Source organism: Emydura macquarii, unplaced genomic scaffold (assembly GCF_026122565.2).
Source record: "Emydura macquarii macquarii isolate MOO-44397 ecotype Brisbane River unplaced genomic scaffold, CSIRO-AGI_Emac_v2 contig_1300, whole genome shotgun sequence".
Taxonomy (NCBI): domain Eukaryota; kingdom Metazoa; phylum Chordata; order Testudines; family Chelidae; genus Emydura; species Emydura macquarii.
The window spans coordinates 733,655-760,790 of NW_027131437.1; the positions used below are offsets into that span (position 1 = coordinate 733,655).

Consider the following 27,136-nt stretch of genomic DNA (forward strand, 5'->3'; position numbering starts at 1 on the left):
TCCCTTTCCTAATGGACCCTAACATTGTTAGCTTTTGTCACTGCTGCTGCACATTGAGCAAATGTTTTCAGAGAACTATCCATAATGACTTCAAGATCTCTTTCTTGACCAGTAACAGTTAATTTAGACCCCATCATTTTGTATGTATAGTTGGCATTAAGTTTTCCAATGTGCATTACTTCACATTTATCAACATTGAATTTCTTCTGCCATTTTGTTGCTCATTCATCAGTTTTGTGAAATCCCTTTGTAACTCTTCTCAGTCTGCTTTGGACTTAATTATCTTGAGTAATTTTGTATCGTGCATATTTTGCCATCTCTGTTTACCCCTTTTTCCGATCTTTTGTACAGCACGGGTCCCAGTACAGACCCCTGGGGGGACACCAATCTGAATCTCTCCAATCTGAAAAGTGACCATTTATTCCTACTCTTTGTTTGCTATCTTTTAACCAGTTCCTGATCTATGAGAGGAACTTCATTCTTAACCCAAGTCTGCTTACTTTGCTTAAGAGCCTTTGGTGAAGGAGCTTGTCAAAGGCTTTCTGAAAGTCTAAGTACATTATAAAGGAACTTTTCAGTTTGAGGATGAACTAAGTGCTCCACACTCTGAAGAACTCCAGGACCATCCTGAGATCCTTTGCAATTGACATACCATCACCCTGCAGGAAGCCATGCAGATATTTGCCCCAACAGTGTTAACTGGCTCACCTCTACTCCCAGAGCAGACAACTGGATTATCAACAATGAAAACTGTAATGGTAACAGAGAAGAAATGCCCATCATTCGCATTTGATAGGAATCTCAGAAGCCAGAACCAATCAGAATCGCACAACTATCTTGCCCTGTTCCACCTGACTTCGTCTGATGCCTCCTTGAACAAATGAGTGGCCATGATTATCCCCTCAATTTCCCTACTTTACCCTCTTTCCATTTTCCTTCCCTGTTCCTCTTCAGCGTCCCTTCCCACAAGACTTTATTACAAAAAGAAGTGGCCTTGTTGCTTCATCTAGGAGCAATAGAAGGGGTTCATTCAGCAGGAGTACAAGGGAGGAATCTCATACTCATGGTACTTCTTTATACTGAAGAAGAAAAGGGGTCTTTACCCTACCTAACCTGAAGAAATTAACCAAATATATTGCCTGAGATTCAGGATGGCAACGCTTGTCACTTCCATCTTTCCAGACTCAATATTGGTTCCCGGCTGTCAGCTTGTAGGATGCATACTTCCATATAGCCATCCACCTGGCCCACAGGAAATACTTGAGCTTCAGAATTGGCTCAAATTTACTGCCATTTGTACTTTTCACAACCGAGAATATTCATGAAATACCTTGGTGGTGGAAGCAGCCCACCTGAGGAGGCCAGGCCTTCATATTTACCCCAATTGGATGACTGGCTGTTCAGAGGCAGGTCACAATGGGAGATATCAGCAAGCCAGGACTGTGCTCTATCCCCATTTAAGTAGCTGGGCCTACTAGTGAACTGAAAAGTTATCAACCCATATCAAATGATAAGAGTTGATAAGGAATGGTGATTGACTCCACATCAGAAAGAGTGTACCAGCCTGAGGACAGACTCCAATTCCTATAAAGACTCTTTCTTCAGTTGACATGACAATTGCCTATGAACATACCTGGCAGTTCTAGGTTACATGTTGGTGTACATGTACATGACTCTGCTTGACAGACTTTGTCTTTGACCTCTCCCACTCTGGCTCAGTACAGTTTATTCTCTGGTGAAACATTCAATCGACAAAAAAGTTCATAGTACCGTGTTATGACAACACGGAACTGGCTTGTTGACTGAACCCTGAAAATGCATGGAAAAGGGTCACCTTTTCAATCCCCTTCCCAACAAAGACCCTAATCATGATTGTGTCAGAGATGAGTTGGGGAGTTTACTTGGACTACCTATAGATCCAAGAAACATGGTCTCCAAGTGACATGGGCTGTATATTAATGTTCTAGATCTAAAGACTATAAGGCTGCCCTCTATGGAGTTCCTTTCTTTACTCTTGAGATATGAAAGTGTACATTTTTACAGACACACAATAGCTGTGCACATGGTAAACCAGGGGATGCTCGCTCCTCATTCCTCCGTCTGGAGGCCATCAACTTCTAGAAATGGTGCCCCTCAGAACAGATGGGGGAAACAGTGAATGTGGTATATCTTGACTTTAGTAAGCTTTTGATACTGTATCGCGTGACCTTCTCATAAACAAACTAGGGAAATACAACCTAGATGGAGCTACTAGGAAGGTGGATGCATAACTGGTTGGAAAACCATTCCCAAAGAGTAGTTATCAGTCATTCACAGTCAAGCTGGAAGGTCATATTGAGTGAAGTCCTGCAGAGATCGATGCTGGGTCTGATTCTGTTCAATATCTTCATCAATGATTTAGATAATGGCCAGAGTACACTTATAAAGTTTGCGGATGATACCAAGCTGGGAGGGGTTGCAAGTTGGAAGACAGGATTAAAATTCAAAATGATCTGGACACACTGGAGAAATGATTTGAAGTAAATAAAGGATGAAATTCAATAAGGACAAATGCAAACTACTCCACTTAGGAAGGAACAATCAGTTCCACACATACAAAATGGGAAATGACTGCTTAGGAAGGAGTACTGTGGAAAGGGAACTGGAGTTCATAGTGGATCACAACCTAAATATGAGTCAATAATGTAAGACTTCCTTAAAAAAAACCCAAAAAACCCTCATTCTGGGACGTATTAGCACAAGTGTTATAGGCAAGACATGAGAAGTAATTCTTCCTCTCTACTCCATGCTGATTAGGCCTTAACTGGAGTATTGTGCCCAGTTCTGGGTGCCACGTTTCAGGAAAGATTGGAGAAAGTCCAGAGAAGAGCAACAAAATGATTAAAGGTCTAGAAACATGACCTATGAGGGGAGATTGAAAAAATTGGGTTTGTTTAATCTGGAGAAGAGAAGACTGGGAGGGGACATAACAATTTTCAAGTACATAAAAGGTTGTTACAAGGAGGAGGGAGAAAAATTGTTCTCCTTAACCTCTGAGGATAGGACAAGAATGAGTGGGCTTAAATTTCAGCAAGGGAGGTTTAGGTTGGACATTTGGAAAACTTCCTAACTGTCAGGGTAGTTAAGCACTGGAATAAATTGTTTTGGGAGGTTGTGGAATCTGTCATTGGAGATTTTTAAGAGCAGGTTAGACAAACACCTGTTGGATCATAGATAATACCATAAGTGCAGGGCACTGGTCTAGATAATACTGCCATAAGTGCAGGGGATTGGACTAAATGATCTCGTGAGGTCCCTTCCAGTCCTATGATCCTAAATATTTAGCAGACTTCCCAAGCAGGCAATCAGTGACCAACTATGAATGGTCCCTGCACACATCCATTATAGAAATTATATTCCATAAGTGGGGGTACCCTATAGTAGACTTGTTTGCTACCCAATAAAACATAACATTTCAAAACATTTGCCCAAGAGGTGTTCTGATGGGATGCTGCCAGATGCACTGGCTGACAGATCTACTGCAGCTGTCCATTCAGTTACTGATTCAGCTCCAGACTGCCTGAACCTGATCTCAAAGCATCTTGGCCAGGTACTTCATCTATACCCAAAGTCTTTGCACCTGATGATGTGTCTGTTGATTCACTGAGTACCACAGACAAATTGCTCCTCACCAGCCCAGGAACTCCTGATACAATCCAGGAAAACATCTACCATTATGACATTCTTCAGAGTGGACTAGGTTCTCAATATGAACAGTCCAAACTGGCTTAGACTCAGCCCAGACCTCGATACAAAAGATTCTTGAGTACTTATTGTATCTCAAGCAGGTGGGTGTCTCATTCAGTTCTGTTCAAATCCACCTTCCAGCAATTTCAGCTTCTCATCTGCCTGTTTAGTTGCGTTCGTTCTTATCTCACCCCATGTTGACCGTGCTCTTCAGGGTCCCAGACAGGGCAGACTGGAGTAGGGTGAAGAAATCCATGGAGGTTTACGAGGAAGTTCGCCACACTACTGTCCAGAAGGGTTCCCTACAGCTCTTCCTACCAAATGCTTGGGCAGTCAGCAGTCTCTGCAGAAGTACTGGGCTGCTCCTATTCTCAGGGAGCAAAGGATAGGAGGTCCGTTCTCCTCCCTGGTCATCCCGTTACTGAGTGGTCCCTCTTCCCTTTTTAAATGCCCCTTCATTACCTGACAATGAGTGCAGGTGTAGCAGGCTGGGTTTGAGTGGGCCAACAGCAGCTTATTAATCTTTGCTGGTTCAGTGCGTGGTTGGTTTTCCCTATCGGATCCAACTATATCAAAGTTTCTTAAAGAACTAAAACATACTTGCCAATCAGTCATAGAACTGTCTCCGGCCTGAGACCTCAGTGTCGTCCTGAGACTCATGGACCCTCTCTCAGAATGCTCCTTAGACTACCTCACTTTGTAAACAGACTTCCTAATTGCTATCACTTCAACCAAAAGGCAAAGTGAGCTTCGGGCACTCATGGCTCAGCATCCCTATACAACTTTCCATGGAGACAAGATGACATATTTATAAAGAGTGAGTTGACCTTTAAAATAAGATGTCTCTGCCACTTATGCAGTATGTAAGAAAAGAAGCAGCACTCATTAAAATTTGAGGGCTTATTGATCAGCATATTTTTATTTGAATGGTTTTAATAGAGTACACTAACTTTACGCCTTAATGAAAGTTGCCATAATTTCAAATTTAATTTTAAACAGATTTATTTTGATAAATATACATGTTTAATTTTAAAAATCTGGATTTAAAGAAAGTCCAAATTTTTTTTTTAAATCATTTATTTTTATACACCCTGATCCTTTGATCTAAACCAGAAAGTTTTTCTGCCCATTATCACTTACGTTTACCATCACAGTTCTTCATTCTGTCTTTCATGAATTGGAAGAGATCATTTGTCTGGGAACCTGTGTCTCCACCATCAGGATCTCACCCTTCTACTGACAGTAATGGTGATCAAACTCTGGGAAAAAACTCCTGCCTGTCTGCTTAATCTCCACAAATTGGGTGAGGCTATTGCAATTGGCTCTTGGGTCTGATGGTTTTGACAGTAGACAAAATTCACTGGACCCTTCATGTCCTTTTTCCTGTTCGTCTCTGTTCATCAAGAAGAGATTTCTGCTTAAAGGCCACTACCCTGTCATTCAACTTTCTCTGCAAAGACCCACTTCTAATGTGATACCTATAAGTAGCTAGCTGATAACTATGAATCTTTGGCAATAATCTGTGCATTTTACCTCCAATTGCCCCCAAATGGAATTCACTTGGTTACTTCAGCATTATAATACCATGGTCAGTTACCATAATGCCTACTTTGTGTTTTAATTGTAAGCTCCTTAGGACAGGGTACTGAACTTTCCATGTTTGGCAATGCATAGCACATTCCGGGTGCTACCAGAAACAGTTGTTATCCTATTTTCTGCATGGATTTAGAAGTTCCTGCACTGATGGCTTGTCCAAAGAACGACTTTCTGTTTGTCTTTCTTACACCCTGAATAACTGCTGACACAAATTTCAGGCAGTGTTTAACACATGTGAACAAGAGGATAGAGCAGGCCTGCAGTTCAAAACCAGAAGCCTTGAATGAGCATTCATTTCCCGAAATTCAGGACCAGGGTCAAGCTAGCCAGCCCTTCTTTCTTTACTGTAAGAGTTTGTTCAATTCTAGTACAATTGCCAATCAAAACACTGCCAACTGTAACGTAAATTATCAGACAAATTGTTGGTTAACTTGTTTTCCCCATGTGCCATTCAGTATTGTTGATATGATGGCTCATTTTGATTGTAATAGTTCTACACACACTCACACATTATGTGCGGTAAGTGATGAAACCAGTGGTAAAAGATGTGAATTTTTTGTCCTGCTGGCAGACCAGGTGCCAGCTCATGCAAGGCCCCTAGGCCTCAAATGAACACTGACCAATATGTAGCTGGAAACAAGTCTAGCTCACCTGTGTGTTAGTAGTGTTAAAATAGGTATTACATTTATAAGAATATGTTTAGTGTTTAGACTTTATGAAATGCTTGTAAGTTGCTGCGTGCATTAATCTCACATTTAATATCTCTGTCTCATGTTATAAGGTAATATTTGAGTGTTTGCTCTGTACCTGTAAAAGTGTTTGCTCTGAAACAATAAACCACTAGTCAGGAGAAGCATTACCAAGTGTGAAATACTGGTTTGCCACAGGAGGTGTTACCTCCTGCCCACAAAAGAAAGCCCATAGACACCAGACAAATCATTGTGGAACATCAGAGGACAAAAGACTCTCCTTCCTCTCTCTCCCCCCCCCCCCCGGGAAAAAAAAAAAAAAAAAAAAGGTTAGCCCTACATCTGTAAGGAGGAGATGTGCATATGGATTCATCCCATCAGCTTGAACTCTGGAAGAAGGGAATACAAATCCCTAACAAAGAGAAACTGTATCTTTATGCTGCTTGGTCTGCGAGAGTTAAGGATTACTAAGCATAAGCAAAAAAGCCCCAGTGCTTGTCTTGGGTTAGCCCTGAAGGGCAAACTCTGTATTAGCTTCTATTACCCTTTGAAACTTAAAACTGTAATTCATTTGTGTTTGTATGTTTACCTGCTTTAATCTTGTAAATAACTCATTACTTTTTCTTAGTTAATAACTCTTCAGATAGTTCATTATAGGATTGGCTACAAGCATTGTCTTTCTTGTGAGAGCTAAGGTGCAATTGACCTGGGGTGACTGGTCCTCTGGGACTGGGAGTAACCGGAATATTATGGTGATTCTATCACAAAGGCAAGATTACCTGAGTGGCGAGATAGGCCAGAGTACCAAAGAGGACTGTCTGGAACTCCATGTTAAGGCTGGTTATAGTGCTTGAGGAGTTCACACTTGATATTGATTGATGAAATCTAAGTATAGAACTTGCAGCCCTCCTTTAAATGACTTCTTTCGCAAGGCCTTTCCACTGTAACTCTCAAAGTACTGACTATATATTCGTCTCCTATGAATTTACTTACGTATTAATTGATAATTAATGTGTGTACTATGTACTTCCTTGTTTGTGAGGTACTGTCTAATTAAGATTGAAAATTCCTTGGGGAGGGAGAGTGATTGTATCTGTCCTTTAATATGGAACACGCTGTTGGTACTCCGTAAATAATACTAAAGAAACCATAGGATGGAGGTAATTACAAAGAATGCAATTCTCTTTTGAAAGTGAGTCATGTTTTTGTTTCTTTTACAGAAAAAGATAACGCTAAATATGTTTTTAGACACAATGATGGTTGATCCACCCCCCCAGTGCCTTGTGTGGCTACCTCTCATGCACAGACTTGCACATGTTGAAAATGGTAAGTTAAATATTTATTATGTCTGAAATTTCTGTTCAGAAAAGTGTATATATGATGTTCTTTTCCATACATTGGATTTCAGTGTTTGCTTTCCCAGATTGTCCCCACTGTATGATGTAGTCCTAGATCATTCAGGGCGTAATTCTCAGAGGAGCTGAACACCTTCAGGGCGAATGTGGTTGCTCATCCCTTCTGAAAACTAGACCCTATAACCACACAGAAAATTAAGCAATAGTCTAGAATAATCGTATTATTTAAAACTATTCTTTTTAATTTGAGTTCTAAAATCATTAACAACACAGGATTAAAAATAAAATATATAAGCTTCAGAAAAAATGACTTCTGCAAATGAACAAGATCAGTCCACAACTTTTAAAGGATTTTCACTTATATCACCTTTGAACAATTATTATCAGTAGGAAGATTTTAGGGTGTCAGTCCAGGTTGAGTGTCTCATAAGTGTCCCAATAATTTTCTGCCTCCCACTGTGAACAACATGAGGGCTGAGCTCCCTCCTTTCACATTTAGAGCTTTTCTTAGCTGCAAATTCCCAGTTACACCTACTCAAGAAGGTATTTCTCTAAGAAGTGATTAGGGTTTGAAAAATTGGAGAAGGCTAAAAGGACAACAAATATACTTCTTGTGGTGAGGCACTGCATGCAAGCTGGTCTTTGACTGGTGTGCTAGATATGGGAACACTCCCCGTCCTCCTGTATCAGACATCACAACTTCCACTTTTGAGGCGGTCATCTGCTATGGATCCATTGGTTCACCAAGGACCATACAAGACAAGTTGAAGCTTAGTCATTTCTACAGGGGATGTTGTCCTTCCACTTTACACCTGGCGAAAGCTTTTGTCATTTCTAGAGTGCAAATGGAAGGTCCAGTTGCTGTTTCCTAAAATTTATTGTGTATTTATTTATACAGCATGATAGGTGTGCATGGTACTTTACATATACATTGAAACAAAAAAACTCTGCTCTTCTTCACCTGTAACCTAACACATTCCTCCATCTCCTTATCAATGCCATAATGTTCTCCATCCTTAGAAAATCTTCCTCCAGTCCCATTCATCTCTCTAACTACTGTTCCCTCTTCTTCAACTTTACAGTGATGGAACAGGCTGCCTACAAACACCATACTAGCTTTTTGTTCGTTTGGTTGATTCTCATTCTTTGAATCTATTATCTTAACTCAGTAATTTTTCATCCTTAGGTAGTGTTTCTGGCTATCTAGTTAGTGTTTTTTCTAGTTCTGGACCCATTAATTGATTGCCAGTACTATATAAAATTTCTTTTTGATTGCACCTTGTCAGAGTGGAGCACTTTTGTTGGCTAACTTTTCCTTCCAATCAGATGTTTGTCTCCTTTGTAGTTAATCAGTATTCTAGCTAAGCAATATGGCAGATGCAGTTGGGGTTCTTCAGCCCCAATTTAGCTCCAGGACTCCTCTTTTATACTTCCTGTCCCACCCCAGGACTTCTGGAAGGGGGCGGGGGAGGATGGATTTAGCTCTGCCCACCAGGGGAAGTGTAGTGCTCTCCAGTTCAGAGAGAGGCCAGTCCGCCTCACTACACAGAAGATCTCGACTTTTTCATAGAGATCTACAGGGCCCTAGGTCTCTCTGCAGATGAACAGGAGAAAACAGACTGTTGGAATGTTCTGTCTCAGAGAAAAGGGGGACAAGTAATTTTCCATGCACCCTGTTTTATGAGTTGTCATTAAGGAACAGCATCCTGAATAGAAACTCTTTTCCTGCAAGCATGTTTGCAAATTATACAGATTCCCTAAAAACTCCTTTACAGAAGGGAGATGAAAAGTAGTGGACAGAGTGGATTTAATCACTGTTAGCATTACAAATGTAGTCCTCTAGAGGAGTGTTTCTCAACCTGGGTATCACGACCTCCAGGGAGATCGTGGAATGGGCCAGCATTTGGGGGGTTGCAAGCAGGGCAATTGCCTGGGCCCCCACACCACAGGGGGACCTGTAAAGTTGTTACATGCTTCAGCCGCATGTGATGTGGGTTTGTGCTTTGGCCCCAGATGGTGGGGACTGAAGCATGTCACTTAGCTTCATGGCGCCCCCTGTTGCATGGAGAGTTGGCCAATTGTCCTGCTTGATACCCTCTAACACCGGCCCTGATATTTACATAGGTTTTTTAATATTAGTTTAACAATGCTGCTGAGCTAGTATTATTCATAATTTACTTAATGATATTTAAGGTAGAGGGTCACAATTTTTTCAAGTCTTAGTATGGGGGTGGGGGGGTGTCACTATTAATTTTTAAGCCCAAAGGAGGTCACCAGCACAAAAAGTTTGAGAAACACTGTTCTAGAAGTTACAGTGACACTGACAAATGCTTGTGATACAAAAATATGGAGGCCCATCTCAAAAAGAATTATGAACTCTCCTCACCAAATACATTGCATCCCGGCCTGCCTTGGTTTATTGTTTCAAGTCTTTGTTGATTAGGGCACCAGAAATCAAGAAATCCTTCCTAAGGGCTTTTGCAGAGCATAAAAGATGCCAGAAAGATTCCATCTAGTGACAGACTTCTTATATAACACATCTCTGGGACTCGTTATGTGAGTATCTTTATTCTCAGTGGTGGTGCCTGGGGCAGAAAGATGATATGAATCAAAACCTTGCAGCATGATTCCCAGGCCAAGCAAGGTCTGTTCTTCAAGTTCTCTTATATGTCCATTACACTGTAGGTGTGTGCATGCTTTGTGCTCTAGGGCGGCTGTGTTTTCCCCAGTGGTCCCGGTGGGGTGGCCTCAACCACTGCTCAGCGCCTTATGCTCTAGTGAGGGTATAAAGGGTAGAGCTTACCCCACCCTTCTGTCACTTCTTACCATCCAGGGTTGGACCACTGGTGTTCCTCATGAACAAACTACTCAATGTGCCTAATGGCATTCAAAAATCTTTTGACTTTTTTCTTTTCTTTTGTTTTATCCCATCTTTTGGGGTTTTTCCCCCAGTCTAGCTGGTCTCCAGATCCCTCCCATTACCAGGGGAGCCTATGCCAAGGTCCCTGGTATTCAAACATTGCTTGGGCTGCAGAAAGCCTATGACTGTTGGTGATCCTCACTCCTGCTGCCTCGAGTGCTTGAGTTAGGGCCACATCAGAGATAGGCATTGTGTCTGTTGCAGCTTCAAGACTAGGATGAAGAAGCTAGGGAAGTGTCTCCAGTATATCCTCATGGATGCTGCCCTCAGACCAGCACTGGAGCCCTCTCGATCATCTCAGGGAAGCTCTTCAAAGACTCCTTCCCAGTGTGTCCATGGCTGCATCAGCTGAAAGAGACCACAGGAAAGCTCTGTCTCCAGGACTGTCCTCTTTGAGGCCCAGGGCACCAGAGTCCCAGTCTCAGATGCACAAGCAGAAACTGGCATCCAGCTATTCGAAGGCCAGAGTGCAAGACTCTTCTATAGACGGTCCGTCAGATACTGAAGGTAGAACACGCCCTTTGGTTCACTTCCCTCTAGTGGTGACTCACTCAAAGAGACCTGAGCTGTCTACCTGGTGCCCTCTCTGGGATTGCTGATACTAGCTATTACTTCAATGGTGACAAAGCCTTCTTCCCTGATTGCTGCAGGGCAGCAGACCGTGTCGGTACCAAATATGCCAAAGGCTTATGCTGTGGCTAGAGACTTACTATGGCTGTCGGTACTGCTGTCACCTTTGCTTCAGGGTGAAGACCCTCTCTCAACACAAACACAGCTTTCTAGACTGTTGGTACTGGGTCACTCCTCTATAGCAACATCTGTCTAAGAGCTGGCCCTGGATCCCCAAACTGCATACTGCCGGCAACCAGGAAGCAGTCTGTGCTGCTCCTCACACTGCATTCCAGGCACACGTCCTGATCAAGGTCACCAAGGATCCCAGTTCTGAGAGTCTAAAGCTCACTCTGGACATCACATCAGCATGGCTTTGAGAAGGCTTCATCCAGGAAATAGGATTCTTGGGTCAGCTAAGACTGGTGCTCCCCCCATTGTCCCTACTGGTTGCCATGGCAGATGCCTCCAGCATCCAGATCTATATAATCTTGTATGATTAGATACCCATAGGGGGGATGCATTTTCTGCTGGTTCCAAGAAGTTGGTGACAGTAAATACTGATCACCGTCCCAGCTCCCATGCACTCATCTGACCACTGCCAGCTTTTGGGCAGCTGCTGGTTCTGGAGCCAGTACCAGTACTACAAGACCAACTTAGAGTGGCCATCTTTCTTGCCTCCACTTCACAGCTCTTTACCTGACAAGCCCCTGGTACCAGAGACATCTTCCCCAATCCTGGATGACCTTAAAGTACATTGGGAGTCATTCAAGAGAATGGCAGCCTCTTTGGGCATCCAAATGCCTGTCAATAAGAATACACAAAAACTCATTGGCATTCTCCATCCTCCTACAGCAGGGAAGGTCACCCTACTTATAAATGATGACATCATACAACTAGCCAGAGCAATCTGGCAGACCCCTTCCTCCATTCCTCCAGTGGCCAGATGAACAGAATGGAAATGCTAGTTTCTGTCTCGATGGTTTGAATAGTTGTGTCTATATCCCACATTTGGCTTTTTGACTGTAGACATAGTGAATGAGAGAAGTCATCAGGGTCAGGCTAAGGCCACCCCCATGGGCACGGATGCTAAAAAGCTTGATCTTTTTGGCAGGACAGTTTATTCTAAATCAAGTCTTCAGCTTCGGATTGCCAATCATCATTCTCTGTTATCACAATGTGACTTCTCCAAAGGGAAGCCATATCGCAGTTTGTCATCAAGCTGCCTGAAAATTCAAGGGAACAATTCCAATAGTTTGTTGTGGAGGCTTACCTCATTTCTCACACAGTGCTGCAGGCTTTCCTGTGAACTCTGCAACCAAAGCCATAGCAACAGCTTTAACAATGTGCTCTTCTTCCTGGTTGCAATCCTCAGGGATTCCTGCAGAGGTGAAACACATGACTGAGGACTTCCCCTTCAAAGAATGTGTCTTGTTTTCATCCAAAACAGATGACATTTTGCATACCCTGAAGGACTTGAGAGCAGTTCTGAAGTCCTTGGGCCTACATCCTGACAAAGAAGCCAAAACATCATCCACATATCAGCCTTGACAATATTACCCCTTCAGCCAGGCTGATCAATCTAAGAGGCGAGAAAGATTGCAGAGGAGAAGGCAGATGCCTTCTACTTCCTTGGGTTTGAGGCATCCCTAGGCCTTGAAACAGAAGATTTGAATTGTATGTGGAAGATGTGGAAAACAAGGACAAGTGCAGAGTCCTGAACTTAGGACGGAAGAATCCCATGCACTGCTACAGACTGGGGACCTACTGACTAGGCAGCAGTTCTGCAGAAAAGAACCTGCGGGTTACAGTGGACAAGAAGCTGAATATGAGTCAACAGTGTGCCCTTGTTGCCAAGAAGGTTAACGGAATATTGCATTAGTAGGAGCATTGCCAGCAGATCGAGGAAAATAATTATTCCCCTCTATTCGGCACTGGTGAGGCCACATTTGGAGCATTGTGTCCAGTTTTGAGCCCCCCACTACAGGAAGGATGTGGACAAATTGGAGAGAGTCCAGCAGAGGGCAGTGAGAATGATTAGGGGGCTGGTGCACATGACTTCCAAGGAGAGGCTGAGGGAACTAGGCTTGTTTATTCTGCAGAAGAGAAGGGGTGGAGGATATGATAACGGCCTTCAACTACCTGAAGGGGGGTTCCAAAGAGGATGGAGCTAGGCTGTTCTCAGTTGTGGCAGATGACAGAACAAGGAGTAATGGTCTCAAGTTGCAGTGAGGGAGGTCTAGCTTGGATATTAGGAAAACCTTTTCCACTCGGAGGGTGGTGAAGTACTGGAATGGGTTACCTAGGGAGGTGGTGGAATCTCCATCCTTAGAGATTTTTAAGGCACGGCTTGACAAAGCCCTGGCTGGGATGATTTAGTTGGGGTTGGTCCTGCTTTGAGCAGGGGGTTGGACTAGATGACCTCTTTGTGGTTCCTTACATCCCTAATCTTCTATCATTCTATGACCACATGCTAGTTTATCAGATCTCTGTGGCCGGCCCCTACCTTTTCCAAACAAGTTGTTCAATTTCCTGCCTGTGTGGCAATCCATCACCTTGGACAAATAGATGCTAAGTGTGATGGAACTGGGATATATCCTGCACTTCCTTGCTATACCCACCCCCATCCACTTTCCCAGTTCCTCTTCAGGGACCCCCTCATGAGCCTGTGTAAAGACAAGAAGGGCAAACTCTGCCTTCTTTGGGAGCGATAAAAGTGGTGCCCCCCCTTCATCGGGGCAGGTAGTTTTGTTCCTGGTACTTTCTGATTCCCAAGCAGAGGGGGTCTCAGATGCATCCTAGAATCTTTGGAACCTGACCAGTTACATCAGTAAGATAAAGATTTGCATGGTTTTCCTGACTATGATTATCTCATTCCTAGATCTGAGGGACTGGTATGCTGCTCTTGACTGACAGGATACCAAATTCCATGTGCCAATCTATCCTGGCCATAGATCAGGTTCATTGTAGGCCACAACCACTACCAGTGTATAGTTCTGCCATTTGGCCTGTTGCCAGCCCTGAGGGATTTCTAACAAATGCCTGGCAGTGGTGGTGTCTTTCTTCTGCAACAGAGGCGTATTGGTATGACTGGCTGGTGTGGAGTCACTCCAGACATCAGGTTCAGTCCATTGTCCATCAAACACTGAGTCTCTTCAACATACTGGGCCTGCAGTTAAACAAAGAGAACTCAATATTGCCTATCCAGAGAATAGAATTCCTTGGGGCAGTCCTGGATTCAGCATCTGCCAGAGCATTCCTGCCTCTTTCTAGGTTTCAGACTCTGTGGAACCTGTGTGTATACCTCAAGGATCATCCTTAGACCACTGTGAGGGATTGCCTCAGGATCATAGGTCCATGGTAACAGATGTTACCCCTCATGCTACACGGCACCTCAGGGTGCTGGTGGCATGGCTCAACTCAGCATATCGTCCTCAGTTTCACCATCTAGACAAGCTGGTTCACATTCCAAATATGATGTCTTATCTGAACTGGTCAATGGGCCCAGACAAAGTATGCAGAAGAGTTCCCTTCTCTCCCCCTCTCACTTCCATGACTCTGGTAACAGATGCCATGACTGTGGAATGGGGAGTGCATGTGGGCTTCTTTTAGGCTCAGAGATTGTGGACTATCCATGAGGCCAGGCTTCACATACACATTTTAAAGCTGCAAGTGATATTTTGTTTATCAGTTCCAGACTCATATCCAGGTCAAGACTGTCCAGGTACTCACCAGCAACAGCACATTATTTTTTGTGAACAAACAAGATGGTGCTAGGTCAAACTGCCTTTGTCAAGAGGCACACAAGTTGTGGAACTGGTGTATTCAAGACCTCTGTCAAGGCTTATCACCTACCAGGGGTTCAAAATGTCCTGGTGGATAATCTGAGCCAATCCTTCAATTTAGACCACAAATTGTCCCTCAACACAAACATTCTCACTTGGGTGTTTTGCAATAGGGGGTTTTCATCCATGGACTTTGAGACTAGGCAGAACAGGTAGTGTGCCTGGTTTTGTTCCAGGGCAGGTCACAGCCTCTGATCCCTATCAGATACTTTCCTGTGTCCCTGGGACAAGAACCTCCTTTATGCATTCCCACCAGTGTCCCTGATTTCCAGGGTCATCATCAAGCTCAAGAAAGATCATGGCAGATTGGTCTTTATAGCTCCAGCCTGGCCAAGGCGGATGTGGTATTCAGACCAAGGACCTTCTAACGCACAATCATGGGCAAGTATTGCCCCCAAATCCTCAAGGGCTGTGCCTCACAGCATGGTTCATCGGTGGTTGAGTACGGAGGAAATGCATTTGTCAGTGGCTGTCCAGAACATTCTCCTTAATAATAGAAAACCTTCCACTAGAGCTACTTACTTGAGTAAGTAAAAACATTTCTCCGTCTGGACAGCCTCCCATAATGTGTCCCCAACTCAGACCAGCATTCAGACAATCCTGGACTCTCTTTGGCACCTTAAGGAGTTGGGTTTGGTGCTCAGCTCTGTTAAGGTGCATCTGGAGGACACTTTGGCTTTTCATCTTTATATAAATGGCAAGACTATTTTTACTAACTCCATCATGACCAGATTCCTAAAAGCTTTAAACAGATTATTTCCTGCAGTCTGAGACTTAACACCTTTGTGGGGTCTGAAACTGGTGTTGTCTGTGCTTATGGACCCTCCTTTTGAGTCTTCGACGCTGTGCTCCTTTCTTCACCTCTGCCAGGAGGGTAGATGAACTGAATGCATTAGTCACGTTCTTACACATTCTTTACAAGGACAAAGTCTGTCTTAGGGTCCTTGGAAGCTCCTCTCCATGATGGTCTCTGATTTCTACCTAAACCAATTTGTCTGCTAGCTTTCTTTCCAAAGTTTCATGCGCACAGGTATGAGAGAACTCCACACCCTCAATATTTGGCACATGTTGACTTTTTACTTGGATAGGACTACACCTTTTCAGGTTTCTTCTTAGCTGTTCTTATCTACGCAGAACAAGTGAGGCATCATCCAGTCACAACCCAGGCTCTTCAAATGGATCACTAACTGCATTGCAATGGCTTATGCTGCTAAAGGAGTAATGCCTCCTGATAGACTCATAGAACACTTGCTGACAGCATATTCAACCTCAACAGCATTTCTGGCACACATCCCAATTATGGGCGTATGTAGAGAAGCAACATGGTCCTTAGTTCATGCTTTCACTAGACCTCATGCACTCCGCCACTTGAGGGAAGATGCAAATACAGACAAGGCGGTCCTACAGTCCCTCTTTCTCTGAGACTGTGAGTTCCTCCTCCTGCGGTAATGGCTTGGGAGTTATCTACAGCATCATAGACATATGCAAGCACTTGAAGAAAAATGGTTACTTGCCATCTTGTAACTGTTGTTCTTTGAGATGTGTTGCATGTATCCATTACGTGGCCCAGCATCCTTCCCTGATGTGTCAGAGTTTATTGCTAGGTTCCTGTGCAAAGGAACTGAAGGGGATGGGGGTGGCTCTGCCCTTTATATCCTTGGTTGGAGCAGGAGGAGCTTGGTGGTGGGTGGGGCTGCCCACTCTAACATTGATGCACAAGGTGTGCATACATCTACAGTGTAATGCACATCTGCAACATATCTCTCAGAAGAATAGTTACAAGAAGAAAATTAACTGGTTTTTCCCCTTGCCCTCCAAATGCCATCATCTGTTTGGGGAGATGGTGGATAAAACCCTACAAGATGAGTGGTGCAGAATGCCTCATTTGCAGAAGTTAGAAAGACTTATTCATTGTCTTGGAAAATGTGCAACTTTCGCTGCTCAGCCAAATTCAAATTCAGACCTACATTTGTGAGATGTTCCCCAGACAGCTCTCGGGAGAATTAGTCCAAGGATGAGCCTTCCAAGGATTTTAAAAGAAAAACTTAAGATGTCAGTTTTTTTCTCCTTGGTGGGGAGGGAAAGCTTGTGTGTGGTCAATTGTGGGAAAGCCAGTTTGGAGGGTGTGTTCCATTCCATTCTAATGGTGGTGAGTCTTTGCCCTGGTCCACACTTACCTGGAGATTCGGCTGCAGTCGACAGGAGTTACGCAGACTTCACAGAGTAGCTTGCGTAACTCACGTCGACTGCTGTGCTTCCCTTCTGCGTGGTGTCTTCACTGTGCTGCTGTTCCCGTCGATGCAGCGCTACGCTACCTGATGGGGTGGTTTTACTCAGTCAACTTCCTGATTGATTGAGCAGGTCTACACTGACTGCTCAGTCGATCCAGAAAGATCGATCTGGTGGCGGCGATTTTTGCCGCCGTCAGTATTGACATGCCCTTTGTGATCATTCTGATGTGTTCCAGGAGTTCCTTGTTCCTGGTTAGTTGCAAAGAAAGCATTGATTTAATGATCACTAATCTCAGGCATGACAACTCCATTGTTCCTGTTGAAAGCAGCTGTGAAGAGTGAGGCTGTTTCTTTCATTGTCTGGACTGTTTGCATGAAGAAAATTAACAATCGGAGCTGACGCTTTGAACTTGATTTAGTGTTTAACATGGAACTTTGTAAGGAATGAAGCACTAGGGTTGATAGGTTTTTGGTGGCATGTGTTGCTAATTAGGTAGGTAGCTACATTTTTAAGTAACTGAATATAATTGGGCCAACAGTTTCATTCCCTAAGTATATTATTTTAAAATAATCAAGTCTATAGATCTTTAATGTGTAGATCAGTGTGGCCAGCCCAAGTCTTTCAGGATAGAATGAAGTCTCATAGCCATATATTGCCCTTTTTTACAGCCACAGCTATTGATGGCAAGTCTAGGAGGACAATCTGAGAGTAGAAATCTGAATGAAGATCATTGTTATGGTGGCAGCAAGTTCTTCAAAGCACTTCTATCTCTCAAATCATTGCCGTCTGAACTATTATTTCAACCAGTTACTTTTCATCCACATGCTGATGTCCCCCAGAAAATGGTCTTATGCCAAAATCTTGAACATCCTTTTCTTAACTGAGTCTGAGTGCTTAATCCTCATCCTGCTTGACCTTTCTGCAGAACTTTCCTCCTCCTCTCTTATTTTCTGAGACTGTCCTCTTTTCATTCTCCTTCCACCACTGCCTTTTCTTTTTTTAGTGTGTCATTTGGTGTCTTTCTCCTTCTTCACTTCCTAAAGAATTTGTTTTTGTCCCCTTACTCATAGAATCATAGAAGATTAGGGTTGGAAGGGACCTCAGGAGGTCATCTAGTCCAACCCTCTGCTCAAAACAGGACTAACCCCAACTAAATCATCCCAGCCAGGGCTTTGTCTTCTCCCTCTACATTTATCCTTTGGTATGCTTTCTTCCCCGTTTGCATAAGTTTAACTATCACATCTAAAATGACAATTTTGATATACTTCTCCATCCAGACCAGTCTCCTGCGGGATAATCTTGCATCTCTCACTCTCTCAGATATCTCGCCTTGTAAGGATCACTGTCATCTGAAACTTGACGTAGTTAAAACTAAGCTCATAATCTTTCCTCACAAACTCTCTCCCACTGCCATTATGGTTGATAACACCCACAATTCTCCTACCTTCAAGGCCTGTAACCTGGGGATTATTTTCAGTTCTGTCTTATTTCTCCTACCTCCAGGCTGTGACCCAGTCCTGTCACTTTTCATCACAATGTTGCAAAAATATCCACCATTTCCTTTCCATTCTGATGACCGAATTGCTTATCCATCCTCAAATAATAACTGATATCGACTATATCCTCCTCTCCAATCTTATAATATAGTTATCTTGCTCCCTGCTGTCCATTCAAAATGCTGTTACCAATATCATTTCCCCTTGTCTCTTGGTTTTGACTTCATTTTCACCCTCATAAGATCTTTTCACTAGTTTCCCTGTTGCCCAACATATCAACTTGAAATTCCCTATCATTGGATTCAAGATCCCACACTGCTGGCCCAAGTCTACATCAGTGGCCATGTCTTCTTTATGCGTTACCCCATTCTCTCCACTCCAGTAGTGTTGATAGCATTGAGGTTCCCTTTGTACCCTTTTTTCATTTCCATCTCCACCTCCACCCTGCTGCCTTCCAAATTTATTCCATTTTAAAATTATCTCCTTTACCTCACACATTCCTCATTTCATCTCTCCTAAAAGCTCACTTCAGTCATCTCTTATACAAAGAATGAAAGGGAGGAAAAGATAAACTATAGAATCAAATAAAACTGGAAAGGAAAAACTACATCAACAGAACCACTAAGAGGAGTATGTGCCTTGCAGAGTAATTATATGCTCTTTTCTTTGTTTGTTTACCATTTCCCCGTCTCCTTTTCCCCTCCTTTTTTGCTCTGCTTGTGACCCTCACTCTTTGTCATGTCTAATTTAGACTGTAGACTCTCTTATACAGGTACAGTGTCTTTGTTGTCAATTCCTCTAGCATATTTTTGGGTGCTCAAAAATAAACTCAGAACTCAACTTTATATCTAGGTATTGGCTGTGTTTTAACAGAGTGTAACATACATCATTTTGTGATTGACTCATATGATGGAGATGGAAAAGACCTGTCATCAAGTCCATCCTCCTTCTATTGCAGGATTGTTCCCTTCAGTACATTAAGTATTTCAGCCAATTTAGTTTTAAAGTCAAAAGCAATGGGACTTCCACCAAGTTCTTTGGTAGACTGCCATATATTAGACTTGAAAATCCTTGGATATGGTGTATACTTTAGGTTGTCAAACTTACATACAGATATCAGGATCAGATAGTATCTGAATAGGAACACATTTAGTAGAAATAAATTATTTTAACTTGTTTAATGTAAATGATTCTTATAAATATGAATTTGTTAGCAAATTTTATTTTGATGTTTAGGAACTTTATCCTTATTGAGGAATCAGATTTATTTTGTGTGTTTTTTTTTTCAGATAATAGTAAAATAACACTTTTTAAGGTTCTCTTATTGCTTTTCCCCCCTAAAGTCTTCCATCCTGTGGAATGTTCATATTGTCGATGTGAGAGCATGATGGGTTTCCGGTACCGATGCCAGCAGTGCCACAACTACCAGCTCTGTCAAAACTGTTTTTGGCGTGGCCATGCAAATGGCCCTCATAGCAACCAACATCAGATGAAGGAGCATTCCTCTTGGGTAACTCAACTTTGTTTGTAATAATGCACTGACCATCACTATGCAAATTACTTTTGGAAGCTTAAGATGTTTTTGTAATAGGTTTAGAATCACAGGTTAAATCTTAAAGGTTTTCAAATAGGAGCTTATAAATAGGCACATTGTACTTTATTGAGAGTTATACATAATTATATTTATTTATATGACATGATCATTTTGCTCAGTGCTGATGATATAGTGCCTACTCTCAAGGGCCTTGCAGTCTGAGACCTATAAAACAAAATATTTGTTGTCTTCCTCTTTTCCCCAATACCATACTTTCCTGCATCCCTCTTTTTACCAGCCTAATAACCCACAGTAGTTGTGATGTAATCACAAAGCAAGAAAACACTATGTACACAGGGTGCTCTTTTTGGCAAAGTGTTCTTCTTGAACTTAGTAGCTCTTTAAAATAAATAAATGTTTGACTTTGTTGTGCATGGAGCTGGACTGTACATATTGGGGGAGATAGACTCTTAACCCAAAAATCTGATAATCTAAGATACACAGGAAGTAAAGTTTGGAAAAACAGTTTATCAGACAACTAGATGATGAGCATATCCCAAGTCATAGCTAATAATTCAAAGGTCTGGAAACAGGCTGTCACAGGTGGGGTGGTTCTGTAGCATCCCCGATAGGATCAAGCATGGTACTGCAGTCATCCCTTGCCTTAGTCCACAAGTTGTGTCCTGCTTGGAGCAGGGTGGTCAGTGCCATAAGCTTGACATCAGTCTCTAAACAGTTAAGGATAACAAAACTCAGAATTTTTCTGTCTGCACCTTTAAACAAACAAACAAGCAAATTGCAAAGACAAGCATTTGAGGGCAAGACCCTGTCCTAGCCCTTAGGTTCCAGGCTAGCACTGAGGAGCTTCTCCTCTGTCCCAGTCTCACCCTCCACTGCCCCTGAGAAGAAACAAGCAAGCATTCTTAACTGCCTTGTTGATTGCTGATTGGTAAGTGTCTCCTCCTGGCCTTTCTAAGCTCTGGAGGACTAAATCTTGTTAGTAGCCTGTCTGAGTGGGTTTTCCTTGAGCAGGGCACAGACACCTCCAGCAGAGGGCAAAGAAAGTATGGTAGACCCCATCACGCAGGCCTTGTAGCGAGGGATTTAAGACACTAAATCTGTTTAATTTATCCAAGAGAAGGTTGAGAATGACTTGATCATGGTCTGCAAGTACCTATGCATGGGGAAGAGATTTCTGATAGTATATGACTCTCTAATTTAGAAGAAAAAGGCATATGGGTTTTTGGAAAATAGATCTGTTAGACTGACTTGATACCTTTTTTTGACAAGGTTACAAGTTTGGTTGTTAAAGGTAAGAGTGTTCACTTAATATACTTAGATTTCTGTAAGATGTTTGACTTGATACCGAACAACATCTTGATTAAAAAATTAGAATGCTGTATAATTAACATGGCACATACTAAATGGATTAAAAACTGGATAACTTTTAGGTCTCAAATGTAACTGTAGACGGAGAATCTCCATCGAGTAAATGTGTTTGTAATGGGGTCCCATAGGGATCGGTTCTTTGTCCCTATGCTATTTAACATCTTTATCAATGACCTGGAAGAAAACATAAAAACATAACTAATAAAGTTTGGAGATGACACAAAAATTGGGGTAGTGATAAATAATGAAGAGAATAGGTCACTGATTCAGAGTGATCTGGTTCACTTGGTAAACTGGGCACAAGCAAACAATATGTGTTCTTCTTCGAGTGCTTGCTCATGTTGATTCCATTGTAGGTGTGTGCGTGCCTCCGTGCACGGTTACCGGAACTTTTTTCCCCTTTAGCAGTACTCGTAGGGCCAGTTCCGGCGTTCCGTGGAGCCCCACACATGCGGCGGTATATGAGGCACTGCCAGCCGTATGCCCCCTCAGTTCCTTCTTTCCACCTGTGATGGTTGCTGGAACTGCTACAACTTGCATCACAAGTGGTCTCAATCCCTTTTGTTACTTCTTAATCGTTTGCTGTTTGTCTTAGTTAGGTAGATTAGACCTTAAGTGTTGTTAATAGTGGTAGTTAGTTAGGAATAGTCCCAGCTGGGGCTTTTGTCGGGAGTGGGGCATGCCCTGGTCACCGGGCTTCAAACCTTGAACCTCCCAAGGAAAGGCTTTTCCATTGAGCGACCCTCATGATAGTTGCCTAAAGGGCTGGGAGAAGTTCACTGCAAGGATAAATGTAAGATCTGTAAGGCTTTCAGACCTCGAACTCTAAAGGCCAGGGAGATCTGCTTGAAAGCCTTACTAATGGAGGCAGCGCTCAGACAGGCCTCTGAACCAACTCGCTGTGCCTTGGTACCGAGTGTGGCGTCGACGCAGAGCGCGCCATCGGCACCAGCTCCTCCTCAGCACCAGACCTCTTCCTCTTCGTCAAGGAAGAAACAGCGAAAGCAATGCACAGAGCAAGGCTGCTGCCCTGCATGTCCAAAGAAAGCCTCCGATGCAGCCCCACCGTGGTCATCTGACAGTGAGTCGGCGTCCTCTCAGGAGGATGGCCATCGGGCAAGTCACCGTTACCAGCAAAAGATGCTAGAGCATCTCCCTGCTCAGGCAGCCCCAGGATGGCCTCAGGGGCAGTGGCCACCCCAGTGGCCGTCTTGGGGGTTTCCAGTGGGGCTGGGCCCCCTGTTATATAGATCGTCTGGGGTGCAGTCCTCACCACTGGTGACAGAAAGGAGCCATTGTTCGGCCTCCAACGATGACTCGGACCCCCAGGAAGGAACCTCTGTTGGGGCCCCTCATCAGCGGGAAGGGATACCACCACCCACCACACCCCGCCGGTCCTCCTCCTCTTTCCCAGATGAGGCAGTCACCCAGGGACCATCGGAGCTTCTGGATGATTTCAGGGTGCCCCAAGAACTTCTCATGAGGGTGGCCTCCAACTTGGGGTTAGAGGTAGAAGAGCTAAAAGAGTCATCAGACAGTCTTTTTAATGTTCTGATAGCAGCTGCTCCAGCCTAGGTTGCCCTCCCCGTGCATGAGGGGGTATTAAAGAAGTGAAGGCCCTATGGCAGACCCCTTCATCAGAGGCTCCAGCCACTAAGGGGTCCGTAAAGAAATATTATGTTCCAGCTAAAGGGTTTGAGTACCTATTCACCCACCCTTTTCCTGGTACCCTGGTGTAGATAATGCCAACCAGCAGGATAGGCAGGGACAGCCCGGCTCCATGCCCAAGAATAAGGACAATAAGAAATTGGACTTGTTCGGGAGAAAAGTTTATTCAATGGCAAGCCAGGAGTTTTGCATTGCCAATCAGCAGGCTCTCCTAGTTAGGTACAATTTCAATCTCTGGGACTCTCTCAGGCGCTTTGCAGACGCTTTGCCCCAGGACCACGCGCTGGACTTTAACACCATCCTAGAGAAGGATATTACAGTGGCCAGAACAACACTGTAGGAGTCTTTGGATGCAGCAGATTTGGCGGGCAGAGCCATGGCCTCGGCCATCTGAATGCATAGGTGCTCCTGGCTAAAATCCTTGGGACTGTCCTGGGAGATCCTCCCAGTTTATGTTACATGAATGTTTTCTCAGCCATACATGAATTACATACAGGGCGTTGTCAGGTGTAGGCTGCGTCTGTGTTCTCCCAGTGTGTATACTGTCCCAGCTCTGCGCTGATATCAGATACAGCAAACCATGATTGAATAAGACCAGAGATCCATTTCAATAATGGAGGCACTAGCTAGGTTTATTGCCGATGAAGCACAGTAAAAAACACCTATATGTGCTACAAGTACACTTATTACATGTATGCCTGTGACAGTGGATCAGCTCAGTAAACGGCGGGACTTTCCGTTCCTTACTCGGCCAGACAAAGACATACCCTTTGAGACCCTCTTTTGTACACTAATACACACAAGTTTTATATTGCCTTTTTGACGTGTGTAGTTGCCACCCTCTGACATGGCAAAATACCACCCTTTACTTTGTTCAAGGTGGTTTAATCAAAACATCTTTATCATATTGTTATCTTAATCTTCGAGGGAGCAGTATGTCCTTGTTATCTTTGAGGAATAAACTTGTACCATTCCTGGCGTCAGGATGTTCTGGCATGTGGCTTGCATGTTCTGTGCCCAGCATTTCTTTAGGAATGTGTATTTCAGCAATGCCAGCTCTGTTCTTGTGATTTCTGATTTCTGCTAACTTTGTTTTATAATAACCGGGCTTAACTGCTGCCTTAGCTCAAGCCTCAGGCTCAGGCCTCAGGCCCTGGCCCGTCATACTGGGCTTCATATCTCAGGTGACACTCACATATTCTTCAGTCCAGCCTTGTTCCCCAGAAATGTGCATCCTGCACTGCTCAGTAGCCCCCTGGATAGTACAAGCTCAAAGATAGTTTATCATTCCAACAGTGAGTAATGATCATGCATCAGCCTTGTTAACCTAAGTAAAGATTCCCAAACACAAACCAAACTACACTAGTTCAGATAAAACAATAAAACAAGTTTATTAACTAGAGAAAGATAGATTTTAAGTGATTGCAAGTGTAGAAGCATATAAATCTCAGGATTGGTTACAAAAGAAAAAAAAGATAACTAGCTAATTCCTAAACTTTACCAAGGATGATAGATTTACAAGAAAAAGAGTTGTCTCACCATAAGCTGAAATGCATTTCACAGGCTGCTTCTTTTTCCATACCCCCTTTTGTTCAGTTCTTTGAGAGTTGTTGTCATAAGCAGAGAGATGGAAGGAGAAGAGGAGAAGTCAAGTGTTTTTGTTCACTTTATAACTCAATTTCTTGTGCTAGAAACATCCTTGCTGAGTCATGATGACATGCAGTCCGTTCTTGATTTGAGGGTTGAAATGTTCCTGTGATGCAATGTAAATTTCTTGTTTATACCTTCTCCCTTGCTGGTGAATGGACAGTTAAATAGTTGATGGCTTTTTAGCATCTTGCTGGCATGCTAGTGTGCCTTTGTTTCTGAGAAAATAGTTTGTGGGCATTACCCAGAACTACAACATCATTTAGTAACAATCATACAGCAAAATGTCATAATTTGACATGCAGTGATTTACACACTTTTCAGCAGGATAATATTCAGCAGATTATGGGTTTTCAAATGATACTTCACAAAGCTTACTTTGTACAAAATATATCATAACCTTATAAAAGTGGTGAACATGGAGAATGTCACATCAAGGTCTTCTGAACAGTCTGAACCTCAGAAACATAAGAAAAAATTAGTATCTGGTTCCATCAGAGTCTTGGGTTCCTCCACACAAGGTTGGTCTGGTTGGCTTCCTGCTTTCCAATACTAGCTCATACAGACAGAACTGAGCCATCAACTCCAGTAACCTCTAAGGGACTGGTGAGACTGGCTACTTCGTCTTCTGCAACACAGCAGTCATCATTGATTCATGTGGGTCCGAGCCCACCAGAGACCTATGCCACAGCCAGTGACTTGCTGTGCCTCTCATAGAATCATAGAGTTGGAAGGGACCTCAGGAGGTATCTAGTCCAACCCCCTGCTCAAAGCAGGACTAACCTCAGCTAAATAATCCCAGTGAGGGTTTTATCAAGCAGCAGCTTAAAAACCCTCCAAGGATGGAGATTCCACCACCTCCCTAGGTAACCCATTCCAGTGCTTCACCACCCTCCTAGTGAAAAACTTTTTCCTAATGTCCAACCTAGACCTCCTGCCCTGCAACTTGAGACCATTGCTCCTTGTTCTGTCATCTGCCACCACTGAGAACAGCCTAGCTCCATCCTCCCTGGAAACCCCTTTCAGGTAGTTAAAGATTGCTATCAAATCCCCCCTCATTCGTCTCTTCTGCAGACTAAACAAGCCTAGTTTCCTCAGCCTCTCCTTGTAAGTCTTGTGCTCCAGCCCCCTAATCATTTTTGTTGCCCTCCAGTGGACTCTCTCCAACTTGTCCATATCCTTTCTGTAGTGGGGGGCCCAAAACTGGACACAATACTCCAAATGCGGCCTCACCAATGCCGAATAGAGGGGAATAATCACTTCCCGGCAATGCTCCTACTAATGCAGCCCAATATGCTATTAGCCTTCTTGGCAACTGGGGCACACTGCTGACTCGTATCCAGCTTCTTATCCAGTGTTACCCCCAGGTCCTTTTCTGCAGAACTGCTGCCTAGCTTGTCGGTCCCCAGTCTATAGCTGTGCATGGGATTCTTCCGTCCTAAGTGCAGGACTCTGCACTTGTCCTTGTTGAACCTCATTAGATTTCTTTTGGCCCAATCCTCCAGTTTGTTTAGGTCCTTCTGTATCCTATCCTTACCTTCCAGGGTATCTACCACTCCCCTCAGCTTAGTGTCATCTGCAAACTTGCTGTGGGCGCAATCTACCCCATCCTCCAGGTCGTTAATGAAGATGTTGAACAAAACCGGCCCGAGGACCGACCCCTGGGGCACTCCGCTTGTGACCAGCTGCCAGCTAGACCTGGAGCCATTGATCACTACTCATTGAGCCCTATGCTCTAGCCAGTTCTCTATCTCAGAACCACCCTCCTCTTTGCTGCAGGCTGAGGACTTTTGTCTGGGTTTTGTGCAGCAGTCAAGACCATTGACACCAGAACACTCTAGTTGAGCACTCTCTCCTGGCCACAGTGCCAACCTCTGCCTCGTCTTCTGCACTACCTCCATGAAGATGTAGCAAAGATGCTTCTCCATGATGCATGCTACCAGCAGCTAAGAAGCCTTTCATGTTCCACAACTATGAGACAGATCCAAATTGCGTTCACCACAGACCCCTTCTAGTACTGTGCCATCTTGGCTCTTGGAATTTTCTGATTCCTCATCAGACTCCGAGGTAGGATCTGATATTGAAAGTCTATAGCTTCCTGCTATTCCCATACTCATTGGAGCAGTTCTAAGAGGACTTAAGCTAGAGATTGGGATGCTTGGACTAGTCAGGCCAGGGTTCCAGTAACGTACTAGCCCACCAGCACCCCTGTTTGATGTGTAGGGGTATAACTCCAGCATCCAGATATACTTCACCAGTTCCTCATACAAGTAGATCTTTCAGGAGGGAGCCTTCACTTGTTGGTAGTGACAGATCAGTGATGGTTGGTACCAATCAACCATTCAGTCCTCAAGGCTAGATTTTTGACTCATCCTATCGTGGATCTTCAATCCATCCACATACTGCAAAAGTAGCCTAGGGATCCTTTTC

General features: G+C 43.6%; 1 protein-coding gene across 4 annotated transcripts in view; it reads left to right on the plus strand.

Annotated features, from left to right (window-relative positions):
• Positions 1–27,136, plus strand: part of DTNB (dystrobrevin beta) — a 326,819-nt gene that overhangs the window by 80,666 nt on the left and 219,017 nt on the right. For all 4 annotated transcript variants that reach the window (XM_067550478.1, XM_067550479.1, XM_067550480.1 and 1 more), the window contains 2 exons: positions 7,232–7,337; positions 19,812–19,978. In XM_067550478.1, coding sequence (XP_067406579.1) covers positions 7,232–7,337; positions 19,812–19,978 — 273 coding nt within the window. The remainder of the gene's footprint in view (positions 1–7,231; positions 7,338–19,811; positions 19,979–27,136) is intronic.